This window comes from Orbicella franksi, chromosome 3, assembly GCF_964199315.1.
Source record: "Orbicella franksi chromosome 3, jaOrbFran1.1, whole genome shotgun sequence".
Lineage (NCBI taxonomy): Eukaryota > Metazoa > Cnidaria > Anthozoa > Scleractinia > Merulinidae > Orbicella > Orbicella franksi.
In genome coordinates, this window is record NC_138147.1 from 1,718,468 (window position 1) to 1,742,728 (window position 24,261).

The following is a 24,261-nucleotide window of genomic DNA, read 5'->3' on the forward strand; positions in this document are numbered from 1 at the left end:
ACAGCTAATTGCCAGTTATTACCAGAACCGTGGGATACTCAAATAATTCAACTATTCAGACATTGTCCACACACACGACTTGACGGCAATTTCAGTCGTCATTTTCATTCTGATCAGTGATAAGAGGTCATGGGATTTGGTTGAGGGATACGCCTATTCATTCAATTCAATTTCTTAGTCTTTACACGTCATTTATTAATTTTAAAGGCTCCTGTTTAAAAATCTTAAACACTGAAACCTGAACCGACCTCTGAAATAGGATAATTCGAAGCCGAGTTCCAGTGCCTTTACGAGTAATTCACGCTCTTCTGGGAGGGAAGAGATCGCCTGGGAACCAAGCTGATCGACAGTTGCTTGGAAACGCCGAAAACCATTGGGAGTTCCGGAAACTCCTATGATGACAACTACGGTCACTCACAGGCAGTTATGGTGAAATAAAGTGGAACAATCTATGAATTCTTTAACGATTTATTTAAATATGTACCCTAACTTTGCAAAATATCTTCAAAATAAAACCTAGTATTTACAGTTATGATCAATTGGACATTTGCCTCAGTTTCAAAACGGGGCCGGCTTCCTTGCAAGTTTACAGCTTTACAGCATGTGGGACGTAAAATCGGATTTTGCGAGACATTGCTGGCCGGCGAGGCTTGAGGGTATATTTCTTCACGCATGTCTCTGCTTTGTTTCATTTTTCACTCATTAATTGGTGTGGAGAGGGTGCCCGAACAGTACTCTTCACGTCACAAAGCAAAGCTCTTCATCGTCTAACCCTGAAAGTTGAAACACGGCAAAATGTCATTAAACATGGCTTATAGCTGATAATAATTATTCGCAATTGTCCTTAGCCTTCGCAATCTTACAGTTTGTTATATCTCTCAGTTACCACGTGCACTGTGATTGGCCGTAATGATTCAGGGGTTTCAATAACGTTTGAGCTGGGCTGGGTTGTTCGAGAGCCGGTCAACGCTAACCCAGAATTAAAAGTTAACCGAAGTATTAATTTTCTTGTATAACAATGTTTTTTACTGCTAATGCTGTGTGTAGTTTGGGCTTGCACAAGCTCAAAACGAGAGGACAAACAACATCAACAGAAAACCTCACCGAAAAGTTACAAAACTGATATCAAAATTCTTGCTAATCCTGGCCCTGGGTTAGCTTAACCGAGCTCTGAACAACCCGGCCCTCAGGAGGACAAAACTTTTTTAGCTGAACTTCTTTATAAGAAAAACTTTCCTCTAGATGGTCAAACCAGATGGGCAAAATCATCCTGACAGCTGGTCAACTTGCCTGATGCCAGGCCCTGAATGAGACTCTACGCTAAAATTTGAAGCTGCTTTTTTTTTTACCGCCAAAGTGTCTCGAAATTCATCGCCAAGTTTTCGTAACGTTTCTTTTTTTATCATTTTTCTATCTTTAAATGTGTGGCGTACGTAATCGTATTGTAAGTAGTGCCGTGAGTATTAGTAAATTGGAAGTAATGTGAATCAATAAAATTATATTGTAAGCAGTATAAGTATTTCCGGCCTCAAGAGTCCTCATAAGCCCGATGAGGATGAGTGAGTGTGTGAGTGAGTATAAGTATTAATATTGTAAGTAGCGTAAGTAATTGTATTGTTTTGTAAGTAATGTAAGTAGGGAGGCTTAGTATGATAAGTGGCGTAAGAAATCGTATTATATAAGAAGAATTGCAAGTAGTGTGAGTAACTGCATTGTATTTCTAAGTAGTGTGAGTGGCAATAAAAAATTGGTGTGTTACCAGGCAAACTTCTTTCTGGCTCTCTTCTGCCCAGGCTTCTTTCTCTCCCTGACTCGGTAATCTCGTATTAACAACCGAGCTGAAAAACAAGAGGAAAACGAATCTAACAAATATCGTTTAACGTCAGTCACAAACAGGCTAATACTGCGCAGTCGCGTGATGGTAAAATTCCAAAAACTCACGCGTAGTAGCGGAAGCGAGAAGGCAGCGTGGCCAAGTGGTTAGAGCGCTGGACTTAAAGTCCGGAAGTTGCGGGTTAAGTCCCACTCTGACCACTAAGCTGGAGATGTTTGACGATAGACTCGAGTCCAACTCTCGGCCACGCTTGTAAATAGCCAACTGGCTTACTTCCGGGTTAACAACCTTGTTGTGTTTACGCTGAATTATTTGTTTCTGACAGGAACTTACAACTGCTCGCCTTTGTGTTATAGACATTGATTTCTATTTGTTTAGAGAGATAGCAAACTGAGCCACTAACGCTAGCTTTCGCAGCTCGTATCGATTATGTGTCAAAGATCGTTATCTACAAAGCTTCTACATCAATACTCTGTCAAACCTTTTTGAAGAGGTTCCAAGTAGCTGTCCTCAAAATTTAGCAACGCACGACTGATAGCAAGCCTAATAGCACCAGCCTGACCTAAGACCAGTAAAAAACCGCAAATAACGCATTACACATGTGATGCATTTAAGTAAATCAATAAATCACGTGTAACTAATATCGGTGTTCCGGCTAACGCTTGTTCATTAACACTAACGCCGTCCGTTGGGACGGGTTAACAAAACACTGCATGCTTGAATTTAAGTCTTAACTAATTAATATTCGAATCGGTCGTGTTGGTTAGCTAGTTGTCGTTCAGCAGTCGCAGAGTTTGGACTAAAAATAGTACGTTTAGTCGCTTCGTCTTCGTTTCGATTTTTGTAATAGTTGTAGAATTTCGTATTGTCGAACCAATCGGTTTTCACAATCACGCCAACAACTAAGGTTATTTGGTTCATTCCTTAATCTAACGACGGTTACAGAGGAGGAGGCCACTTCTCTCGGACCGTTCAGTATTAGAATCAGAATTTCTTGCTTTTCAGTACAACGCACAAATGTTCATGTTCATATTCATGTTCACAAGCTGATCAACTCGCTTTCGGAGTTGTCCCAGGTTATTGCAGTCCCGCTAACGACTGAAAACTCTTGGAATACAGGCACAACAAAGAGGATTTTACCACAGTCGTTTCTAGTTACCCAATGTACTTGCTCCATTCAATCGCTTCACAAGCCAGCCTGCGTGCAGGCTCACGTTGGGTCACGTTAACGAGCTAGGATCGCCCTGCCGACGACTGCCGACTCGTGTCATTCGATCTCTCGTACTCAAGTCTTCCCTCATACTCGAGGCTTTGTAGCGTGCATGTGACCCAAACATGAACCGCTGGCTGGCTAGAGTGAGCCCTAGAGGAAAGCTAGAGGAAAGCAATTTCGTGGGCATCTCCGGGTCAATTACGATGAAACAGCCATGAACTCCGCAGGAAACTCTAACGCATGGATATTGTGGCATTGTCTTTCTAGAATGAGAGCCTCCTACCTGAATGTCCTCCACCAATAACCTCACTTTTCACATCATATTCACCAACTGCACCAACAGTGAGGAATGGACACATGATTTGCTTCCTAGAACATTAACGAAACAGGAAATTAATGAAATCAGACAAGTTCCAAGTCATCGACTCCTATATATAAAAAATTCCAATCGTGACAAGGGAAGAGGCAAACAATAAAATGCCTTACTGGTACGAAAAGAACAACACTTGCATCTTTGTAAGCTGGTAAAAGTAGACGAAAAAAATCAAAAATACAACCTTGATATTTTTAAAACCAACAAAGAGGACCATCTGTCACAAACTGGAGTCTAAACGCAAACACACTTCTCCCTCTTCACGTGCTGAATTCTTTCTACACTGGAGAGGAGTCTAGGTCGGACTGGTATTTGACCACCGATGACGTAGCGCTAAAGAGATCCGTATAGTGACTGGCCGAAAGAAATACCAATCAGAGATACTAAAGTAATCTCTCTAGAGTGCGTTACCACAATGGAATTTTTGGGGTCAAATCTCATACGGAGCAGGGAATTGGGAGTTTTCAGACCAGAGCGTAGAATTGTTAGAGATTCATACCATACCTATCTTCCATTCTGCCGAAATACTTAGTGAAGGGAACATCGTTTACGGTTACGTTTCCTGACCCTCTCTTGACCGTAACTTTCGCGATGGCCCTTTTACGTTCGCCTAAAGTATACAGAAAAAAAACATTACGGACTTTAAGAAGTAATAACTACAAGTGCGGCCACAAAGAGAATAGGGACGACGCCAAGAATAGGGAGAATAGGGCGAAGAGAATAGGGTGACGCCAAGGACGACGCAAGAAATTTTGTCTAGATAGTAAGTAAGTAACAAATAAGGGCGGAAAAACATGTAACCACTGACAAGTGCAGGAAAATAAATAAACCAACCGATGAAAAGCGCGGGAAAACAAATAAACCAACCGATGTAAAGCACGGGAAAACAAGGGAAAACAAATAAACTTGCCGCGGGAAAACTTACAGCCAATGGCTGACAAGTGCGGGAAAGTTGCGTCAGTACAATCTCGATTGGCTTTTGTTTTGCACGTAATTGTCACATCGGCGATTGAATTGGTTGAGTTTGTGAGCCAAGTGATGCGCTCAAAAATAAAAGACAGAAGTTAAATAGCTTGACTTACCCTCTCCGAAAGCCTCTCCTTTCTCATTTAGCTGTTAAAAAATGACGAAACGACGATTACACGAGAAACACAAGAACATAGAGCACGCATCGATCAGACTTGCACAACATCGTACCACAAGATCACCAGAGACTTTTACATCACTTCAAACAATCTTGCAAAATCTTCCGATCAGGAATATAAGAGCTGGATTCATAAAAACGCTAAAGTTAGTTCATGTTTGAAAGACGATGGTTTACGCCAAAAACGACTAAAGTGATTTCCATTATTCAATAAGAAAACCATATAATAACCAGAACACATAGATGCGTGCTTATTTCCTATAATGTGAACCTACCTTCTTTTCTACATCTTCCATTCCTGGTAATGGAATTTCACGTAAGAATCGAAGCAAAAAAGGAGTAGCTAGAAGCGCATTTCGGTGTTTGGCTAGTTTCTTCAGCCGATGAACAATGACTTCATACTGTAATAAGATAATTCAGAGTACCATTAGTAGCGTGACGGCTGGAAACGAGAAGTCTGTATTCCACACTGCATGAGGCAACATTGGACACAGAGAAAACTTAGGAGGGAGAGCTTTTCATAAGTGAACTATCATGAACATGACTTCCAAAAGTCAAAACCCAAGAACTACTTTGCACACCAGGACATTGCCATTTAGGGTGGATATATTTAGACTTGAAAAACCCTTGGTAAACATTCGCTCTTATACCTGTTCATATAAGTTGAAAGTGGCGAATGGGCTGTCTAACAATGAGACGAAGAACGGTCGCACGCAGACGAGCAAGAAGAAAAGCACGTAGAAAACAACGAAAAACAGATGAACGGGTTTATACAATAGACGGACGGACGGACGGACGGACGGACGAACGAACGAACGAACGAGGGAACAAGTGAACGAGTAAACAGACAACCGAACGAGAGAATGAACGAACGAAATAGATTTTTCTGGGAATATGGAGCATAATAGGACCACATACATCTTTGTCTGGCAACAATTCGTTCAAATCTCTTTCAAGCTCTTCTTTTGTAATCCACCTCATCTTTGGCTGACTCTTCACTTCGACGCTAAAAATATCAAACAGAAAAAAATAACACAGACCCAGTGTTACTAGACTCAGCTTTACAGCACATGAAAACAAGTTCAACGAACTTCAAGTACAAAACTTTGTTTTGTTATTAATGGTACATACTACATGTTCGTTGAACCTTTCACTTGAAACACTTTTGAAACACCTGATTAGAAATATTACTCATACCAACAGTTATAGAGATTTCTGACACCTCCATGAAAAGCGATGACAAGATTGGATATTTTATTTAAATGTAGCTGTAATTTTTATTTGAGGCCTTGTGCGCCACTCCGGCGCAAGGAGTAAGGTGAAGGTGAAGGTGAAGGTGAAGGTGAAGGTGAAGGTGAAGGTGAAGGTGAAGGTGAAGGTGAAGGTGAAGGTGAAGGTGAAGGTGAAGGTGAAGGTGAAGGTGAAGGTGTAGTTTTATTTACACAGGAAACATGAAAGAGCTCTGATGAACTCGTTAATCAATCAATCAATTTTTTTAGTGTACTACATGTATTTACAGAATTTTAACATTTGCATCAGATGGGAAAAGAAATAATTGTTACATATGGCTATGGAGACAATAAAAAAGATATATACATGGTAACCAGAGCAACCATTAGCTTTCGAGCTGGTTACCACCATGTCAAAGTAGATGCGGAGAACAAAAATACATTACTGAAAATAAATTACTGAAAATACATTAATGAAATACAAGTGTTATTATTAGAATTTGGCTTGCCGGTGTTTGCAAAGGGAGGAAAGTAGGAGAACCCAGAGATAAACTCTTGGAGCAAGGATAAGAACCAACAACAAAATGAACATAAAAATGCTAAAAGTCAGAAATGGAGAGGACAGATTTGTGTGTATCTTACCTTTCACTGTCGTCTATGTCCAGTTCCTCTCCACCTGTTTCACTCTTACTTGTCTGAACTGCTTCAAGGAATCTGTCTCCATCACTGGCATCTAACTTTGCAGCTTGTTCATAAATTTCCTGTCAAACGTATTTGATAAATGCTTATTGCATACACTGTTTGTAGAAATAAATATACGAAGAGAAAGAGTGGAGCTTAAAATTTAAATTGTGCATGAGTTTTGAAAGTTCATAATGAATGCATTATCAAGTGACTAAATACCAAACTGACTGGATGGATGGATGAATTATCAACAAAGTGAAGGAGTGACTGTGCGTGTGATTCAGTGCGTCTGGTCTGTGCTTTGTAGAAATGAACTAAGAAGTATTTTACTCGCACTGTCAAAAGCCAATGCATGCATTAACTCGGACATGACTTTTACGACTTTAGATAGATCTTTTTGTGTGACCATCATAAAGGAAAGCTATAGATCAGTAGCAGTACTTTCATGATGTCGCACTATTTATTATGCTGTTTAAGGACAAACATGTAAACTGCACAAACAACCAATATCCTAAGGATAAAATTATAATCTGTCATACTGAATAGTTCTCAGTTACGTGTCACTGGCACCGTTAATTTTGGATAACATTTTACATAGAAATTTATGATATTTTTCAAATCCTGAACTTTGCCATCCTTGGAAATGAAAAAATTACAGAATAAAAGTACTGTAGATACTTACAAACAATGTGTCGTGGAATCCAACTTGGCCTGAGTAGAAAGCTGAGGCTAGTGGACACCCATTCTTATCCATAGCTTTAGCATAACCTATATGTACAAAGTACAAAGTACAAAGTGCAGAAATCCACTGAATAACAGATTCTCAGGCAAAGTTAAACTTCACGTAACCAAGGGTTTCATTAAATTCTCCAACAGTAAAGCAACATTGCTTTTAACAGGCAAGAAAATCTTTTTGAACTAAACTTCTTTACAGTGAATTCTTTGCCAGGTGGACTCCCTCAGAAGTGGCTCTGCTGAACAGAGTCACGTCATAGAGAAACAAGAGAAATTTAGTTGATCAATGAGGCAGCCACATCCACCATACAGAGGTGTCTGCTTTGAGAAAGGTGATGGTGTAAGAAAATATTTCCTAAAGATGGCCAAGCCAGGTTGGCAACTAAGCTAGGTCGGCAACTAAACCAGTGCCTAACCCATTCAAGAAACCCCTGATGTAGCACTACCACGACAGAAAGACAGTAATTGAAAACTTTTTAGATATTGACTGGGTGCTCTCCCAGAAGGACCAAGTCTCAGATGCACTCTCTCATTTTCAAGGCTCCCTTTGATGTTTAATTCCGCAGGTAGGGGTACCATTGTATATACCTAGGATGAAACTCATGGAAGTACTGACAACAAAGTGTGTAAAGATCAGAAGTTATTGGTTGGTGAAAAACTAAATCAGTAAGAACAATTCTTTGGACTGCTCGTACACAAATTGAACAAGTGTAATTATGTACATAAAGCCCCAGTTAGCCTGCATAGCAAACGTTCCCATACAAGCTGAATGAAGTTGCGCCACGCAAAAGAGCTTTTTCACATTCCACTTGAACAGGTTTGCTTGCTACACAGGCTAGGCCCCAGTTGTTTCGATGTTCTACTGGATAAATTGCTATCCAATGGATATTAAAAGATTTACTAAACACATAAATGTACTATGCCATCCACTGGATAGTGATTTACAAGGTGGATAGTGTTTATCCGCTGCAACAACAACTGGGCCCTAATTGTTACTTTGTGTGAGGTGGATTACCTACCTACTGTCTGTCTATAAATCTTCCTAGGGTCCTGAAAGGTAGAGGAGATGACCAAACAAGTGGTAAATCAAATGTTGAACAACAGCAAACTCATGTACATGTTCATAACTATATACACTTACAACCTATCAACAACAGACTTTGTACGAGGTTAAGTAAACGCGATGTAGTCATGGTCACTTGGTGATTCGAAATGAAACTTTTTGTATCATCACAAGTACTTGACTTGTATGTTTTAAAGATGAGAAAATCAATGATGATTTTGATGTTTTTGTAACATATAGGGGAGTGCTAGTGTAAACATGCAATGAACGGCGTTAGTAACTGTTAGCGTTAGTGTTAGTGTTTGTGACTTTTTCAGTATACCCCTATTAGAGGGATACAAGAAACCACAAGGGATATAATTTTATGCCACCTTACTCATTCGACTCTTACTGATGTTTTGCTTATATTTTTAAAAATCTGACCACTGGTAGGCCGTAGGGTAGGCATCATGGTCTACACCATGACCTACCCCACGTTTTGTCCACATCCTCCTCAAAGTGTTCAAATGCAAAGTTCCGAGTTCCAACATAATAGTTATAGACACCCAATGCAATTGTTAAACCTGTATTACTTAAGCCAAAGAGGTTTTACTATTAAAAAGAGTTTCTTGAAAGAGGTATAAACCACCTCTAGAATCCTGCATATGCTCAGAATGTGCCAAACCTGTTCGCTATTCACTCAGAAATGTCAACCTAATATACATGTATGTAGTCATATTTGCCATTTTTTCAAGTAGCTAAATATTGAATGCCAAAGTGATTTAATTAGTTACCTCTAAAAGAGGGCGACAATCCTTAGCATACAGTCCAGAAGGCATCAAGTATTCAATAGCTTCCTGAAAATAGATTTAGACAGTAGAATTGACGGTCAACCAAAAAAAAAAGGTGGTGGACATTTGACACTGTGGTTTCTAGACTGAACAAATAAACAATTTATTAATGAGGCAGTGTGGCCGAGTGGTTAGGGTGCTGGACTTGAAGTCTGGAGGTGGCGGGTTCAAGTCCCACTCTGACCATTAAGCTGGAGTTGTTTCTTGGTAGACTGTAGTTCAACTCCTTGGCCACACTTAGAAATAGCCAACTGGTCTGCCTCCTGCCAGTTGGGATTTTTAATCTTGTTATGTTCATTTGCACTATTTGTTTCATCACTTGGTTTCATTGGCCCCGAAAAGCCCAATTGGGGGAGTGGTCAATTAAGATATTTTCGTTATATCTACAGGTGTATCTACATGTACAGTTATCTTGCTCTAATGGCTATAGGAGGTCATGTTACCCTATCAGTCATAAAAAATTGGTTGATGCGATATGTGTACATCAAGAAGATGACAGGAAGGGAAATATTGATGATCTACAAGATGGAAATTTTTTATTCTAGTTTGAAGATTTTAAACTTTGAGAAGATTTGCATGGAAAAAGAGTAACATGTGGGTTGCAAGTTTCAGGGATGTACAACTCTAAGAAAAACACTAACAATCTCAGCTGTATTTTCAGGCCTGTGCACTTACCCCAAGTGATAAGCTCTTTTTTAGCTTATCAAATAAGCCATAAGCCATCTCTAAACTAAAAGTTATCCCTTTTTGCAACTCTTTTTCATAGGAATAATTCAAAATTTTCAAATTTTTAAACTGTAGTATTATAATAATATTCATATAATACCTAAATGCCTGGCTACAGTGTACATGTACAAATACTTGCTCTGGACAAGACACAACAGTCTAGTCCATTATTTTGATGGTGACATGTACCTGACTACAATCTAGCTTTGCACACAATTTCATTACCTGCAATTCTTCACTGCTAAATGATTCAGGATCCTTCCCCATTATTTTTGCCAACCAGTCACAATGTTTTTTGTAGTGAAGCACTTGCTGTGCTAATGGATCTGGAAGTACAGATGCAGAGATATCAGCGATTTGATACTTTAAAAGATTCGCAGTTAAGGCCACAATGGTATTCTCGGTATTGGAATAAAACTAGCTTGCAATGGATTATGGCAGGGAATATCATTAAAAAGAGAATAATGTCATTTCCATTTGAAAAAAATCCTACCTCTCTGCATCCGCTGAATGGGTGAGGATAGGGAGGGGGGTACATAATGTTATGTAAAAACCAAGAAAATCTAAATATTGGTAAATATACATGATTTGTATAATACTATACAACAAAACTCTATATCTGATATACAATAATAATCAAACAAACCATCATCATCTTGACCTTCTTCCAAGCTATCAGAACTTGTGGAGTCTGTATTTGCTTCAGCATTCACTGAATTTTCTGGCTTTAAACTCTAAAAACAAACTTAACGTATCACGCACAATTGCATCTCTCTACGTCAAAATCAGTTATCTCAAACTCCCAGCTACCTTGAACTCAAATAATTTTTCCCTTGGTTATCCTTCTCAGTCACTTATTGTTCCCAAATTGGCAAAAATCAGAAATGCCATTAACTGTCCTGGTATCCTGTGATGATATCGAGTCATTGCCCTGAGATTAAATTTTGTGTATATGTATACTTTTGTGTACATGTACCTTGCATGAATTCTAGTACCTAACAGATGGCAAATGTATGTCCAACAACACAAATAAAACAATTCTCGGGCATACGACAGACGTTTACATGTCTTACAGGTATATCTACAGCTAGGAAAAAGAATTAACTTAGCTTACCTCGTTTATCCTCGAAAAGGAGAATGCCTCTGAAAAACGTGAACTTTTTTCATCTGCATAAAACCGTTTAGGCGAAACCTTTGAAGAAATGAGTCTCTAACTAAATAAATAGTTTATCGTGGGCCACATGTACTTGCAGATAGCAGAACCAACTACATTTGAGGAAATTCAAAATTCGAAGGATCGATTGGGACATTCCATTTTTTATCTGCACCGCAACCCCCCACCCCCCTTCTATGGAACGCAACCTCTGGCACAGCGCCTGTCGGAAAATTTTTTCACAGGGACCGAGAAAATTTTGAACTTCTCTGATGCAAACTTCAAAGCTGTTTTAATTAAAGCTAAAAGTTAAGCTTATGTAAGTTACTTCTATGATTCTGCAAAAACGATCCCTACCGCATTAACGGCACTAGCTGGCCGACACCTCCACAGGTATCTCGAGGTGTTAGTCGTAAGCCTGCTAGTTCTTGAAAGGCAGCATGAAGACGATGATACTGTTAAGAACAACCTTGCGCCACACCGTACACCGGACGCCATGTCGTATTTTAGATAATTGAGCCCGCCATTTTACCACCAATCAGCGGATGCTTTTGCGCTAGATGCGTCATGTAAATAACTCACATAATTTGTGTCAGACTTCGCCACTTCGCACACCTGGGGGTCTGGACCATGGGGGGCTGGCCATGGCAAACTGGGCGGGGGGTGGCAAAGATGGGGCTACCAATTACGCATTACGCTGAATTTTTCTTTTAAATCACGCATCACGGAGAATTTTTTTCACCAATCACGCGTCACGTAAAAAGAAGTACGTACATCGCCAATTTTACTTTCTCGACCCTAAAAGCGTCGTTAAAGGAAGAACTTTGGCGATTCAACCACAAAAATGCATCGGTAAATATATGAACTCGCACGTGAAGACGTTCCTTACGATACCCGTTCAAACGGCTGAACCCACGGCAAGAGAACTAGCCTGCGAACAGGCTCCCAGCGAGGACGCAAAAAAAAATCCGGCGGGGGATTGGGGAGGGGGTGGGGAATCAGCGAGCTAAGCGAGCCGTTAAGCGTGAAAAAAAGAATTTCGCGAATTGAGCTCCTCTTCGTCACCATTCCGCTCTCGGCTCTCCCCGCTCGTCCTAGACCACACTTGGCTAGCTCGCACTAAACCCAGTAACCCAACCGGGAGCCTGTTCGCAGGCTACAAGTGAACGGATAATTTAAAAAGCGATAGCCAATTTACTTGTTCCAAGATACCTTAACACCACTTGGTTTTACACGAGTTGATAACCACTGGATATAATGAGTAATGACACTAGGAACGATTTAATTCTATTTTAATTTTTCGTTGTCAAATCTTTTGTTGCTCGGAAATATTAGCTGGTCAAGCTACTCTGAAATTCGAGCTTAAATAAAGTTTATGCATGTATGTATGTATGTGTATTTAATGAAATGCAAACTGTGAAGGTAAACGTGAAGGATTCATGAGATGTGGGCTGTGTAGGTATATGTTGGGAATTAATACGATGAAAGCTGTTTAGGTATATGTAGGGGATAAATGAGATGTACGCTGTGTAGGTATCTGTAGGGATTATGGAGATATATTACTGTGAGGGTATATGGGGGGATTAATGAGATGGAGGCTGTGTAGGTATATGTGGGGGATTAATACGATGAATGCTGTGTAGGTTTAAGTACGGGATTGATGAAATGTACTGCTATGTAGGTAGGTGCAGGGGATTAATGAAATGCAGGATGTGATGGGATATTGGGGGGATATCTAGGGAGATGGTTGAGGAAGAGTACTTGATTATATATCCAGGAGGTATTGAGAGATGAGTATACTGCGGTGGAGTTAACTGGCCGCCCAACCATCCGGGTGGTGTCGCACTTATAAAGCGAAAGAACAAAAGGCTTCGCTGTGAGCCAATGAGAAAGTACTGACGTCATAGCCAAACTGGACAAACGAGTTTCTGACACCGGCTGGATTTGATTATTCAAAATGGCGGACATACCTTAATTTAAGGTTATAATATGCTAATTTGCCAAACATTCTTTATATACGCGCTTATGTTCTGTAACGGCTTCGTAATTTATGCTATACATACAGTTATATATTAAAATACGCGTTCACCTTATGTATCTTGAGTTAGAGTATCCAGATTAAGCCTTGATTGATGACGTTCGTTTAAGGTTCTCTCTGCCATCTAATAATATATAGATTTAGGCCAGCCTAAAAGCGTAGCTCCTGGGCGGGGTTGTTCAGAGCCCGACTAAGCTAACCCAAGAAAAGGTAGAATTAATTTTGATTTGAGTTTTGTAACTTTGCGGTGAGGTTTTCTGTATATTGTTTGGCCCTCTGTTTTGAATTTTAATAATCACCATATACACGAAACAAAGCAGCAAAAAATATTTGTACAAAAGAAGAAGTTATAATTTGGTTAGCTTTTAATCCTGGGTTAGCGTTAATTGGCTTCCAAACAATCCTGCCCTGTTTTCAGCAAGTTAAACTGACATGCGCCCGCGATCCAACCGAAAACCAGCACTTGGTCAGCGGTCAACTTCAAAAAAACACATGGCCTCGATGAACTGTAAACTTGAGCCCGCGATATGGTCACGTGATACAGGTCAGCAGATACCTTGTTTTGACAGGTGTCAATTGATCATAGCATAGATGTCCCATATCAAAGAAGTACACAGTAAACCAAGGCTGCATGTCTCTGTCAACCTATTATTTGGAGTATGGCCGCCATGTTGCGCGACTCCGTCGTCGTCGCCGTCGTGCGTACGCGCCCACGAGCAATACCGCTAGTCATGATAACCATGAGAAAATCAACTCATGGGTTTCCTTTTCTTTCCTATATGAGTATGGGGCTCCGCTTGGCGGCCCTTCGGGCCGCCGGAGCTCCGCTATTACACGTTGCAGCGAAAGGGTAGTTCAAATTCGTCGACAATGTCCACCGTCTACGAATGCCTACGAGCGAAAACAACTTCCGATGCCTCGCCGCCTAAAGCATCACAATTTTCAATGTTATTCCACCAGATATCATTGCCTCCGCGACGTTTAGATTTGAGGTTAATTAAGTAGCGAGATCCCCGAGAATTGGAAGTTATGGAAAGAGACATACTGTAATAATTACTTGGTTTGGAGCGGGAAACCCCCGAGTATCAACTCGCCATGTTCAAGGACATTATCGATGACGATGGCCTTTAAGTGTTCAAATCCTTACGCTATACTGAAGAAGAAGATGCAAATGATTGCCGTGAAGTAACGGGGAAGATGAAAAAGTACTGCATCGGCGAAGGAACGCAAACGAGACTGTTTCAGCATGAGGGAAAAACTTCCTACCGAAACGCTCGCCAAATTAATCGCTGAATTAAAAAGAACCTTGACAAAGAGCTGCAATTTATGTGATTTTTTTACGGTTTTTACACGATACTCTCATCTGCGTTCGACTGGTCTTGGGATAAAACCGAGCAAAGCACAAAGCAGCCACTTAGATGACAGACCCATGCACGTTCAGAACAAGTGCATCGACTTTCCAGCATCCGAGATGCAAATATAGGAATCTTAGCAATGACGACGGCGACGCCGAGGATAACCTCCTTGTAATATTGAATTTGTCGAGGATGTCATATGGCTCTAGAACCTCACTTAGGCTAAATATGTAATGACAGCTTGCAATTCTAAATGGAAAAACGAAAAATTAGCAGTTCGACTCATCGTTCGCGTTAGCGGTCATTTTGCGTTGTTGTTTTGCAGAGGACGGCTATGAAATGTAGAAAGGTCACATGCAAAACGGGTGACAACGGACAATAGGCAAAAATCCAGAGTATCATCTCTATCATGTCGTTGTCGCGATAAGGAGACTGCAGACAGACAAAAACTGTCCCGCAGAAAATACATGGCCAAACCATGTTAAAAATGAGCGACACAACTCCGTGAATTTATTTTCTGAACCCAAATCATAGCCATTTGCCATCGCCGAGCTACAAAACTGACATATTCATTCCTGAAGACGCAGGCTTTGATACTTGCAGGTACTACTTGTTGTCGAAGACTACAATCTATCGAACACATGACTGTGTGCATGCTCTCATAATGTAATTTGCCCTTGCTGTGGGGAGGCCAAATCCGTGAACACGGTCGTCCCAAAGAATTTCGATAAAGACTGGATTAGGATTATATTTCACTGCGTAAGCGCGGAAAAAAGAGTACTTTTTCTCACGTCTTTTTTTTTTTTCTGTTTGTTTGTAAATTGCCATGAATTGTAACAGGAGCTCCTGATTGCAAAAAAACAAAACAAAAACAAAACAAAACAGAAACAAATAAATGAATGAATAAATAAATAAGAGTTAGGTATGGTCGGTGTCAGGAACTCATCTCCTGTCGGCGTGCAGGTGAAACTAAACAATTTCAATCAGTTTACTTCTCAAGGTTAGTGGGAAGCTAGTAGCTTGTTCCCAAGCTTACACCAGGCAGCTTTTTCGGCTTGGCTACAAAGCAAGTTATGTAATGTGTGTGGTTCGCTCGGTTTGTTGTTAGTCGAGAGCCAAACTATCTTTTCTGCTCCATTTTGCTCTTGGATCCCCGTTTCAGTTCTCTATGGCACCAAAACGAGCATTATCTGCTATGCACGTGAAAGAAAAGCCGGGTAAAAGACGAAAAACTGCAACCAACAATAAGTCACAGGAGACTTCCGAAGATGAAACGACATCTTCAACAAACAGTTCGGTGCCAAAACGTGACAAACATGGCAAGTTGGTATTCGCCGATTTTCCAGATTTCAAGCCGACTATGACACCGAAAGAAGTTCTTCAAGCTGGAAGTTTTGGAGGAACGTACTTTCGACCGATTTATTCAAGCGTAACAGGTATAAACCCAGACTTATTTAATGCTTAGATAAGTTTACATAGACACAGGCGGCCCAACCTCTCAATGTTATCCTTTTTTTTTTTCCTTTTTATGTGAACGTTCAGGCTAACGTGACATATGGCATGTACTATTACATAACGACCGAATTTGACCACGCAAAACATGACTCTCGCCTTTCAGCATATGGAGGTGTTGTGTTACAACGGTTTGAATTTATAAAGGTTTGTATGGGAATGCAACGGCTTTGCTTGAAAAGCCAATTATTCTTATATTTTGTGAATAAAATCTACTTACCCTGTTGCTGTGTTGTATTCTTTGTTGTTGGCCAGCTCCTCGGGCCGATCTAACGCGATTTCGGCGAGTTATCGTTCTGTGGGTTTCCACTACTAAAAGAAAGACAAGGCCGGACACTGATTTCCAAATTGCCCACCGCTCGAAGCGAATAAATCCACTGAAAATAACCCTGCCGGCTCAATTCCTCCGTAGAATCGAAGAAGAGATGTTGAAGTTCCATGTCAGTTCACTCGCTACGCGATTCCGTCCACAACCCCTTCGCAACGATACTTTTATTTCGAGATTGCTTTGCTCGCAGATTCGAAAACAGCTGTGTCACAAAAGTTAGGACACTTTCGCGGTGTTGGGTAACCATAATTAGCCTGACCGGGGTAGTCATCAACGATTTGTCAACGGGCAAACCAAAATGCTCCCTGGGTACTCTCGTGCTTTATTTGTCAAACCCATAAAGGGAGTGTCCGGTTACCCGGGGAGCATTTTGGTTTGACCGTTGACAAATCGTTGCTGACTACCCCCGATCGGTCTAATTATGGTTACCCAACATCGCGAAAGTGTCCTAACTTTTGTGATGCGGCTGTTTTCGAATCTGCGAGTGAAGCAATCTCGAAATAAATGTATCGTTGCGAAGGCGTTGTGGACGGAATCGCGTAGCGAGTGAACTGACATGGAACTTCAACATCTCTTCTTCGATTCTACGGAGGAATTGAGCCGGCAGGGTTATTTTCAGTGGATTTATTCGCTTTGAGCGGTGGGCAATTCGGAAATCAGTGTCCGGCCTTGTCTTTCTTTTAGTAGTGGAAACCCACAGAACGATAACTTGCCGAAATCGCGTTAGATCGGCCCGAGGAGCTGGCAAACAACAAAGAATACAACACAGCAACAGGGTAAGTAGATTTTATTCACACAATATAAGAATGATTAGCTTTTCAAGCAAAGCCGTTGCATTCCCATACAAACCTTTATAAATTCAAACCATTGTAACACAACACCTCCATATGCTGCAAGGCGAGAGTCATGTTTCGCGTGGTCAAATTCGGTCGTTATGTAATAGTACATGCCATATGTCACGTTAGCCTGAACGTTCGCATAAAAAGGAAAAAAAAGGATAACATTGCAAGCTTGGGCCGCCTGTGAAATAGATCTTTAAAAGTAAGCTTGACAGGAAAATCGACAAACTTTAATAGTTACCTTGGCTTTCTTGTAGGAGATCTTCATACAGATTTTCAAAGTGCTCTCTGGTCTTGCCAAGTGTTTCATTGTCGGTATTTGTGAAAAATGGCTCCCGAAACCGAATGTCGGTAAGCTGTCGGCCGACAGGTTACTGCCAAGTTACCAACAGTTTGCTAAAACAAAAAGTTGGCTATACATTTTCTGCAGCGCTGGCGCTAGTCCTAAACAGTGATCACCAAATTTAGAAGGACATACCTTCCTATTAAATTTATTATATATCTCGGGTGCAGTATGGAGAAACAAAATCAAGGTAACTGTCCCGTGCTACTGACAATTTACCGACATGGTACAGACGGATCACTGACAGTTGGCCGACTGTCGGCTGACTGCTGGTCTGTGTTTTGGCCAAAACCTGTCGGCCAATAGTTGACTGTCTGTTGGCTGACAAACGGCCAACAGCTGGCCAACAGTCAGCTGACAGACAGCCGACAGACAGACGACAGACAGCCGACAGACAGCCGACAGACAGCCGACAGAAAGCCGACAGACAGCCGACAGACAGCCAACAGGTTGTTTTGGGAGCTGTTCTTTACAATTACCTCATTTTCCTCACAAGACCCTGCAAAGACCCTTTGAAAGATTCCTGCAAGATCCTCAAGGTTCCTTGATCTTGTGCAGCATCTTCACAGCGATTTTAAAGATCTTTGCAGGGTCCTAGATAGGACCCTATGTAGGTTCTTGAATAGGATTCAACAGGACCTTCACCAGGATCATAAAAGATATCTTCAGGGTCTTCTGGGTTCTTATAGGATCCTAGTACTGAGTTGGCTAGAGATATCCTCAGGGGTCCCTAATGTTCTTTAGAAGATTTTCACCTTCATTAGGATAATCAGTTGATTTCTCATTGATATTTTATTGCTGATGTTGGATGAGTAATCGCTGAATTATCGCCAGCCTATAAATTACTCTTGCTATCATCAATTGCTCATTGATATTACTGATTGGTCATTGATTACTCATCAGTTTAATTTACCAATTATGACAAAAACTTACATACTAACTTTAAATAATCAGTTAAATCCACATGATAGGGTCAACGTAACTGTACTGGTATGATACAAACTTAAGCAACTTCATTTCCTGGCATCTTTTAGTTTTGAGGTTGTCATACAATGTTTGTCCCCAAATCGCCCAAAAATGACTGTATAGGAGACTACTCAGTTGTTAAAAGATGTCCTAGCACCACTCTTTGACACCCAGTTGGAAGAGGGGAGGGGGTCACTTTTCAGTTAGTTGTTTGTTTTCTGTTCACCAATTCTCAATAATTGTCATGATACAAGTACATGTACATAGATCTAGTAAGTTAGCAGGCACTGTCTGTTTATTAAATAACAGAACTGTTAGCATACTTGTAGCTCAAATGGAATTTAATAACGAAATTATAACAATAAGACACTTATATAGCACTGTTTCCCAGTGGTTCAATAGCGCTTTAGAGATTTAAAACTTTGCTTCTTCGCATCTTCAGTTTGAACATTTTATTTTTCAGGGAAGAAATACACTGTTGAAGTATACAAGGAATTTCCTTCTGACTGGTTCAAGGGACTCAATATCAAGACACAGGTGACTTCGTCTACATATCACAATGAGATCAACACATATAAAGTGAAATGTGGAGGGAGCTTGGAAATGTGGGAGTCATCTGGCTGGATTCACAAGCAAGACCCCTATGGCTGGTTTCAATGGTAAGTTGTCATTTTTTTTTTTTCTATGTTTAAAAAGTGAAGTAGGCAGCTAGTTTGGCTTAGTGTTATGCCGGGCATAGTTTGTGGAGCACATTCTTGGCACCTCTGTACCAGACTTCTCTCCACCAGCTCATTTTGCTGGTTAACTCAATCTTGTCTACTTGTCAGTGGGACTCAAAGATGAGTCTCCTTAGAGGCTAATCCTGTAAGGGCGTATGGAGGCGCTTTGCAAGGATAGTTCCATCTCATCTGAAATAAGTCACCATAGGGAAAGTATCATTGGGCGAGCGTCAAAGGTTTAAATTATGATGTGTTGTTATTCATGTTTAGGTATTGCAGATTTTATCTTGGTCGCCGGACAGAAGATGACAGACGACAAGTGGATCGATGGAAGAAATGTGCTGGAGACAAGGGACGCTGGAGAAACAACCTCATTTCAAAGATCGTTCGAAGTGGTTGTGCTTATGATAACTTTGCCGTGTCACCTGTAGTTCGACAAACTCTTCAACACTGGGCTTACAAACTAAACAAGAAAGATTTTGATCAGTATGCCAAGAAAGTTAAACTTTAGAAACCGTTATGTACACCTTACTGACCTTATGAGTTACTGATCAAGCCTGTCGCGATGGCTGGATATTGGCCTAATAACGGAGCTGTGTTTCTGTCAGATTCAGCTTGGCAAGAATCAAGATGCTATGTTCGTCGCTTCCCACCTCTCCCTATTTTAACTGGCAGTGACATCCACAGATGTCATTAAAAAATTGCTTTTCGCATTTGCTCATTTTCATTTAGTACCGTTCTAACGGGCCACTATTTATTGTCGCACATTTTATGACTGTATTATATAATCAAAGCGGTTTTAGGTGTGTATTCTTTTAGCAATTAAAGATGTAGATTGAAGAAAGAGACTTTGCTTTTTGACTCCGACTTTTGCGAGAGCAAACATCGACGGAGTCGTCGGGAGTTGTGGGGCAGACGGGGGAACTCGCCCCACTACTTCCCGCCTCGTCGATTTTTTTACTCCACCTCAATTTTCGCGCAGGCAGGATGCAAAATAAAGCGCCTCGTTCCTACAGGAACACTTGCTGCGCAGGCTAATGATTGACGCGATGCTCATCGATTTCCGTTCTCGCGATCGAGTCCGGTCGCGATCCTGGAATCAGGCGGAAATCCGTCTTCGTTCGAAGGCTAAGTTCGGCACCCTCGTGTGTCTGTGGTCTTTTCCCGCACGGCTGGTCGAGTCGTGAGGATGAATGAGTGTCGGTTTTCTTCGTTCAATTCCTCTTCAGCAATTGTCAAGCAACGCAACTGAGTGTTTTTTTTCTTTTTTCGAGGGGGTGTAGATTTTTGTTCTCTCTCTCTTTTTTTTTAATGGTGCACAGCCGCCAGTCCGATGCTGATCCTCTAACGTGAGCCCTCCAGCTACATAGTGAATTGAACAACACCACTGAACCGCGGATCACATTTGACGGCGCCCGTTATTCATTGCGTGAATGGGGTTTTGTGGCTGGGTGGGCAGAGGTTAGTTATGAGATTATTTTACAATGTAATTCTTCCTTCGAGATCTACATTCTTCGTTCAAATCTTGCGACCTTAAAATAATTTCAGTTAGGAATACTTCTATACTTGGCTTCAGAGACTGATGGCCTGGAAACCCCATGTGCGTGAGCACAGACCACGAAAGCTGAGCTTCGCGTGATGAACTGTTGAACTGACAGGTCTCAGCCATCGCGTTATAATCCCGTCGTCTATAATCTATTTTTAAATGTTGCTTTTGGCTGTTGTTTTGATAACAACTTTAATCCCAATTATGTGTGCATCCGAAACGACGGCTGTGTGCCAGAATTAGATGCACAGGTTAACTTGCGAAAAGAAAGAAATCAGACCCGGATGTGTGAATCCCTTGAACGCTCAGACAGGATCACTCGTGGTGTTCATCAGCCACGTACACAAACCACAGATGTACTACGACACTCTCCTTGCGAACCTCGTGATTCCTAGATTTAATTAATCATTGCATTCCTTCAATAATACCGTAGCTTTCTTTATTTTGTCTATTGGTAAGACAATTCACAAAGAGCAACAAAACAAATCTCGGGAAATCTGCTGCTTCATGCATCTGTGTGGCCAAAAGGTTCCCACAGTAAGCAAAGCATGATTCAGTGTTTTCACAAGGTTCATGTTTCACTGGGCTACCATCTGTCATCAGGTTTCTAAGCACGTAAACATTATTTGTTCCAAACTGCTAAAAAACCCAGCGACAGTTCGGGGATATTCAACACTGTATAAACTTTACTTCGCGGCTTTTTTTTCTAAACCAAAACGAGAACACTTTTTGTGGCCGAGTCGAGACATGTGTCCAGATGGAAAAACAATCGCATCTGTCAAAAGCGGTCTGTTTTGATTCAGCAGTCCAAGGCGTCAAAAGTTTAGAGGCGCAATCTTGAAGAGCATTCTTGAATTACGCAGCTCAACACATGTTTGCAAACAAAGTTATCGTTGTTCGAAAAGGCGCTGACTGGATAGTCAATGAAAAACCCTGCGAACGTGGAAATCTAACTTGTTTGGAAGCCAAATCTGGTCAAATCTGATCTTCAAAGCTCTTTGTTTACAATACCAACGCAGTTGTGGGTCGGAGTTTTTATTCCATGTTTACGAGGACACTACGTCGCTTCTCTACAAGCACTGCACCATCTATAGTTCAACAAAAGTGTTGATTAGCATTCAAGGGGGAAATGTCTCGATATTACCGCACGGGAACTGATCCAGGGCTTTCGCGACAAAGTTCGAAATCCTACAAAGTAGTCAGACAAAAATCAAACGCTGAACTCAACGAGAAACTCCGCCGCTTGGATATCGAACATCATTCCACCATTTCGAAAATCCTGACTGAAAGATATACCTGGAGAACGATTCATTACAATTTAACACATCCTAGCGAAGAATCGTCATCTGAAAGCGATGAAGAAAATAGGTCAAAGGAAACCACCCTCTGTACTGTTGTCGGGGCCGAAGAGGAGCACCAAAATGCAGAGAAAAAGGTACAAGCTGCACTTGTAGACAGCACTAAGAAACAGGGCTTTCTTCAGTTACCAAGTATAATCGAAGAATCGACGGCTATCTCAAAACAGAGGTGTTCGAAATTTGGTCGGAGTCCTCTTCCACCATTGTCGGAACACGGCTTTCCGACTCGTGTACGAAGAGCCAGCGAGAGCAACCATGAAAAGGAAACGACGACACGACAGCGTCAACGAAGCTCGACCCTTCCGATCGGACATATGCCAGGAGATAGGCAGAGGAAGAGCGAATTTAAGAAAGTTCCAAAACATGAGAAGTTGACTAACAACGATGGAAAACGAGTGGGTGACGAGAAGTCAGGCCATAACCGAACTTCGGACGATAATGAGCCGAAGAAACCGACGTTATCCTGGGGAGAAGAGTTGCATGGCTGTCGGTACTTGAGAAACAAGAGGCATTCCTCGCCTGGCGTTCTTGACACTGATGTAATATTCGACAGCTTAACATCTGACAAATGAGTGAAAATCCCTCAAAAATTGTGAAGACTAGCGGAATAAATGTTTACAATGCTATAACAATATTGCTAACACACTCCGGCTCGCGGCTAAAGGCTTCCAAGAGGAATTCCAAAAGAAGGACGAAAGGAGTGTGGTAGGGGTGTCCTCCTGTGTAGACGTAGCCTGCGTGCAGCCTCACGTTAGAGCACAAGCGTGCCCGGCTTAGCCGCGAGCGTAAAATCGAGTGGCGAAGCCGCGAGACGAGAAAGTGACTTTCTTGGCGCCTCTTCACCGCTTTGCTCTTGGCCGCTCGCGCGTGTGCCGCTCAAAGATGAGCCTGCTCGTAGGCTAGTGTAGACGTAAGAAGACGTCCTATCAGCTCGTAATGCAATCTTTCCTAAGGAGCTCAAGGACAGGGATTTTTTCCCCCCTTGGTTTAAGGCTTATCTTACTAGAGAGCGCCGTAAAAAGGTTATGGTTAAAAAGAAAGTTGCAAATGACACCTGGCCATTTCCGAGTTACCTTTTGCCTCTTTTTTATAGCGATTTCTCGTACAAAACTTTTCATTCAGAAAATGAGTGTGATAGAAAGTGAACGTGCGTGTGTAATTAAAACTAATCTCTCATGTGAAAAGTTTTGCCCGAGCACTTGTTTTGACGCAAAGAGAAAATCGGAAACCGCCTGTTAACTACTGATCACTACTCGAAAGGGATCATGCAAATATATAGTATAGTTTGTCATTTTCTCTATATACACCTCCGGTACATTGCGTTCGTAATAACTCGTAAGTTTCTTTTTGAGTAACAGTGTACAAGAGACCATAACACAGATGCATACTGGGAGTAACTAATGACCTCAAAAATACAAGCGTCTCTTATCAAATAGACACGGTCACATGCATGTATACATTATGACCTTATGACAAAAAGAATTTTTGCAAGACGTACGATACCCCTATTGGAAAAGACCGCTATATCTTCTAAAACAATAGCTGGGGTCGCCAAATTTAATGTTTAAAATAAAAGCGAGATTCAAAATAAATCCAATGATGTGAAATGGACTGGTAAAATTGGCTCCCATATATCATATTGCTTTCAGTAAGTAAAGAGTAAAGAGGAAGAAACCCGACACAATTTCGTTCAGAAAGTAAACAGATTTAATGTTATAGATTTATGACATCTCTCCAAAATGCGGGCACACTGAGGAAGAGAGAAGGAATGTTTTACTTAACGGCTATTTTCGCTGATCAAGATGTCTTTGGGGCACAAAACAAATTGTAGGTCAGTTGTAAGTGAGAGTGACTGGTCACTAAGTAAGTAAGAAAGTAACCTTTATTTAATTAAACACGATAAGTAATTAAGCTTGCAGCTTGTGGGGTCGTGTATAAATAAACAATAAAGAATAATTACAAAATAAGAATTAACAAAAAAAAAAAATTTACAATGTAAGGTGTAATCTAGTTTACATAAAAATTTGTAGCTAATAATAATTACCTAATTATTAAAATTATGTGACTAATAAACGTATACCAATGGGCAGTCGAGTCATCTTCTGCAGTATATATTCGCAAAGCTAATGTCCGTGACCAAAGTAAGATTATTGATCGTCTTAAAGAAGCTGTTTACACTGTTCGCCATTCGGCATCCAATCGGTAGAAAATTCCACAGAATTGTACCTCTGTAAGATACGGAGGATTTCTTGATATTTGATTTAAAATGAGGG

The 24,261-nt window shown here is 41.0% G+C and overlaps 3 protein-coding genes across 3 annotated transcripts; 2 read left to right on the forward strand and 1 right to left on the reverse strand.

The window, feature by feature from the left end:
* Positions 1 to 454: 454 nt before the first annotated feature.
* Positions 455 to 11,595, reverse strand: LOC145480586 (small ribosomal subunit protein uS9m-like). The gene is made up of 16 exons (XM_081458854.1): positions 11,342 to 11,595; positions 10,946 to 11,023; positions 10,478 to 10,565; positions 10,057 to 10,157; positions 9,049 to 9,111; positions 8,232 to 8,262; positions 7,160 to 7,245; positions 6,436 to 6,554; positions 5,483 to 5,570; positions 4,840 to 4,965; positions 4,503 to 4,533; positions 3,925 to 4,030; positions 3,331 to 3,416; positions 2,316 to 2,396; positions 1,760 to 1,838; positions 455 to 773 (listed from the first exon to the last, which is right to left on the reverse strand). The coding sequence occupies exons 1-16, from the start codon at positions 11,480 to 11,482 to the stop codon at positions 761 to 763; spliced, it is 1,317 nt and encodes a 438-aa protein (XP_081314980.1). The 5' UTR covers positions 11,483 to 11,595; the 3' UTR covers positions 455 to 760.
* Positions 11,596 to 13,856: 2,261 nt separating this feature from the next.
* Positions 13,857 to 19,945, forward strand: LOC145480589 (uncharacterized). The gene is made up of 3 exons (XM_081458859.1): positions 13,857 to 15,813; positions 18,829 to 19,024; positions 19,355 to 19,945. The coding sequence occupies exons 1-3, from the start codon at positions 15,546 to 15,548 to the stop codon at positions 19,593 to 19,595; spliced, it is 705 nt and encodes a 234-aa protein (XP_081314985.1). The 5' UTR covers positions 13,857 to 15,545; the 3' UTR covers positions 19,596 to 19,945.
* Positions 19,946 to 21,462: 1,517 nt separating this feature from the next.
* On the forward strand, positions 21,463 to 24,090 carry LOC145480588 (uncharacterized). The gene has a single exon (XM_081458858.1). The coding sequence runs from the start codon at positions 21,760 to 21,762 to the stop codon at positions 22,558 to 22,560; it is 801 nt and encodes a 266-aa protein (XP_081314984.1). The 5' UTR covers positions 21,463 to 21,759; the 3' UTR covers positions 22,561 to 24,090.
* Positions 24,091 to 24,261: the final 171 nt, after the last annotated feature.

Coding starts and splice junctions, on each gene's coding strand:
- LOC145480588 (XM_081458858.1), top strand. CDS start 21,760: ATGTCTCGATATTACCGCACGGGAACTGATCCAGGGCTTTCGCGACAA.
- LOC145480586 (XM_081458854.1), bottom strand. CDS start 11,482: ATGGCGTCCGGTGTACGGTGTGGCGCAAGGTTGTTCTTAACAGTATCA. Junction 6,555..7,159: donor GATTCCACGACACATTGTTT/GTAAGTATCTAC, acceptor TACGTTTGACAG/GAAATTTATGAACAAGCTGC. Junction 2,397..3,330: donor TATTGGTGGAGGACATTCAG/GTAGGAGGCTCT, acceptor TACTGGTCTTAG/GTCAGGCTGGTGCTATTAGG.
- LOC145480589 (XM_081458859.1), top strand. CDS start 15,546: ATGGCACCAAAACGAGCATTATCTGCTATGCACGTGAAAGAAAAGCCG. Junction 15,814..18,828: donor GATTTATTCAAGCGTAACAG/GTATAAACCCAG, acceptor TTTATTTTTCAG/GGAAGAAATACACTGTTGAA. Junction 19,025..19,354: donor CCCTATGGCTGGTTTCAATG/GTAAGTTGTCAT, acceptor ATTCATGTTTAG/GTATTGCAGATTTTATCTTG.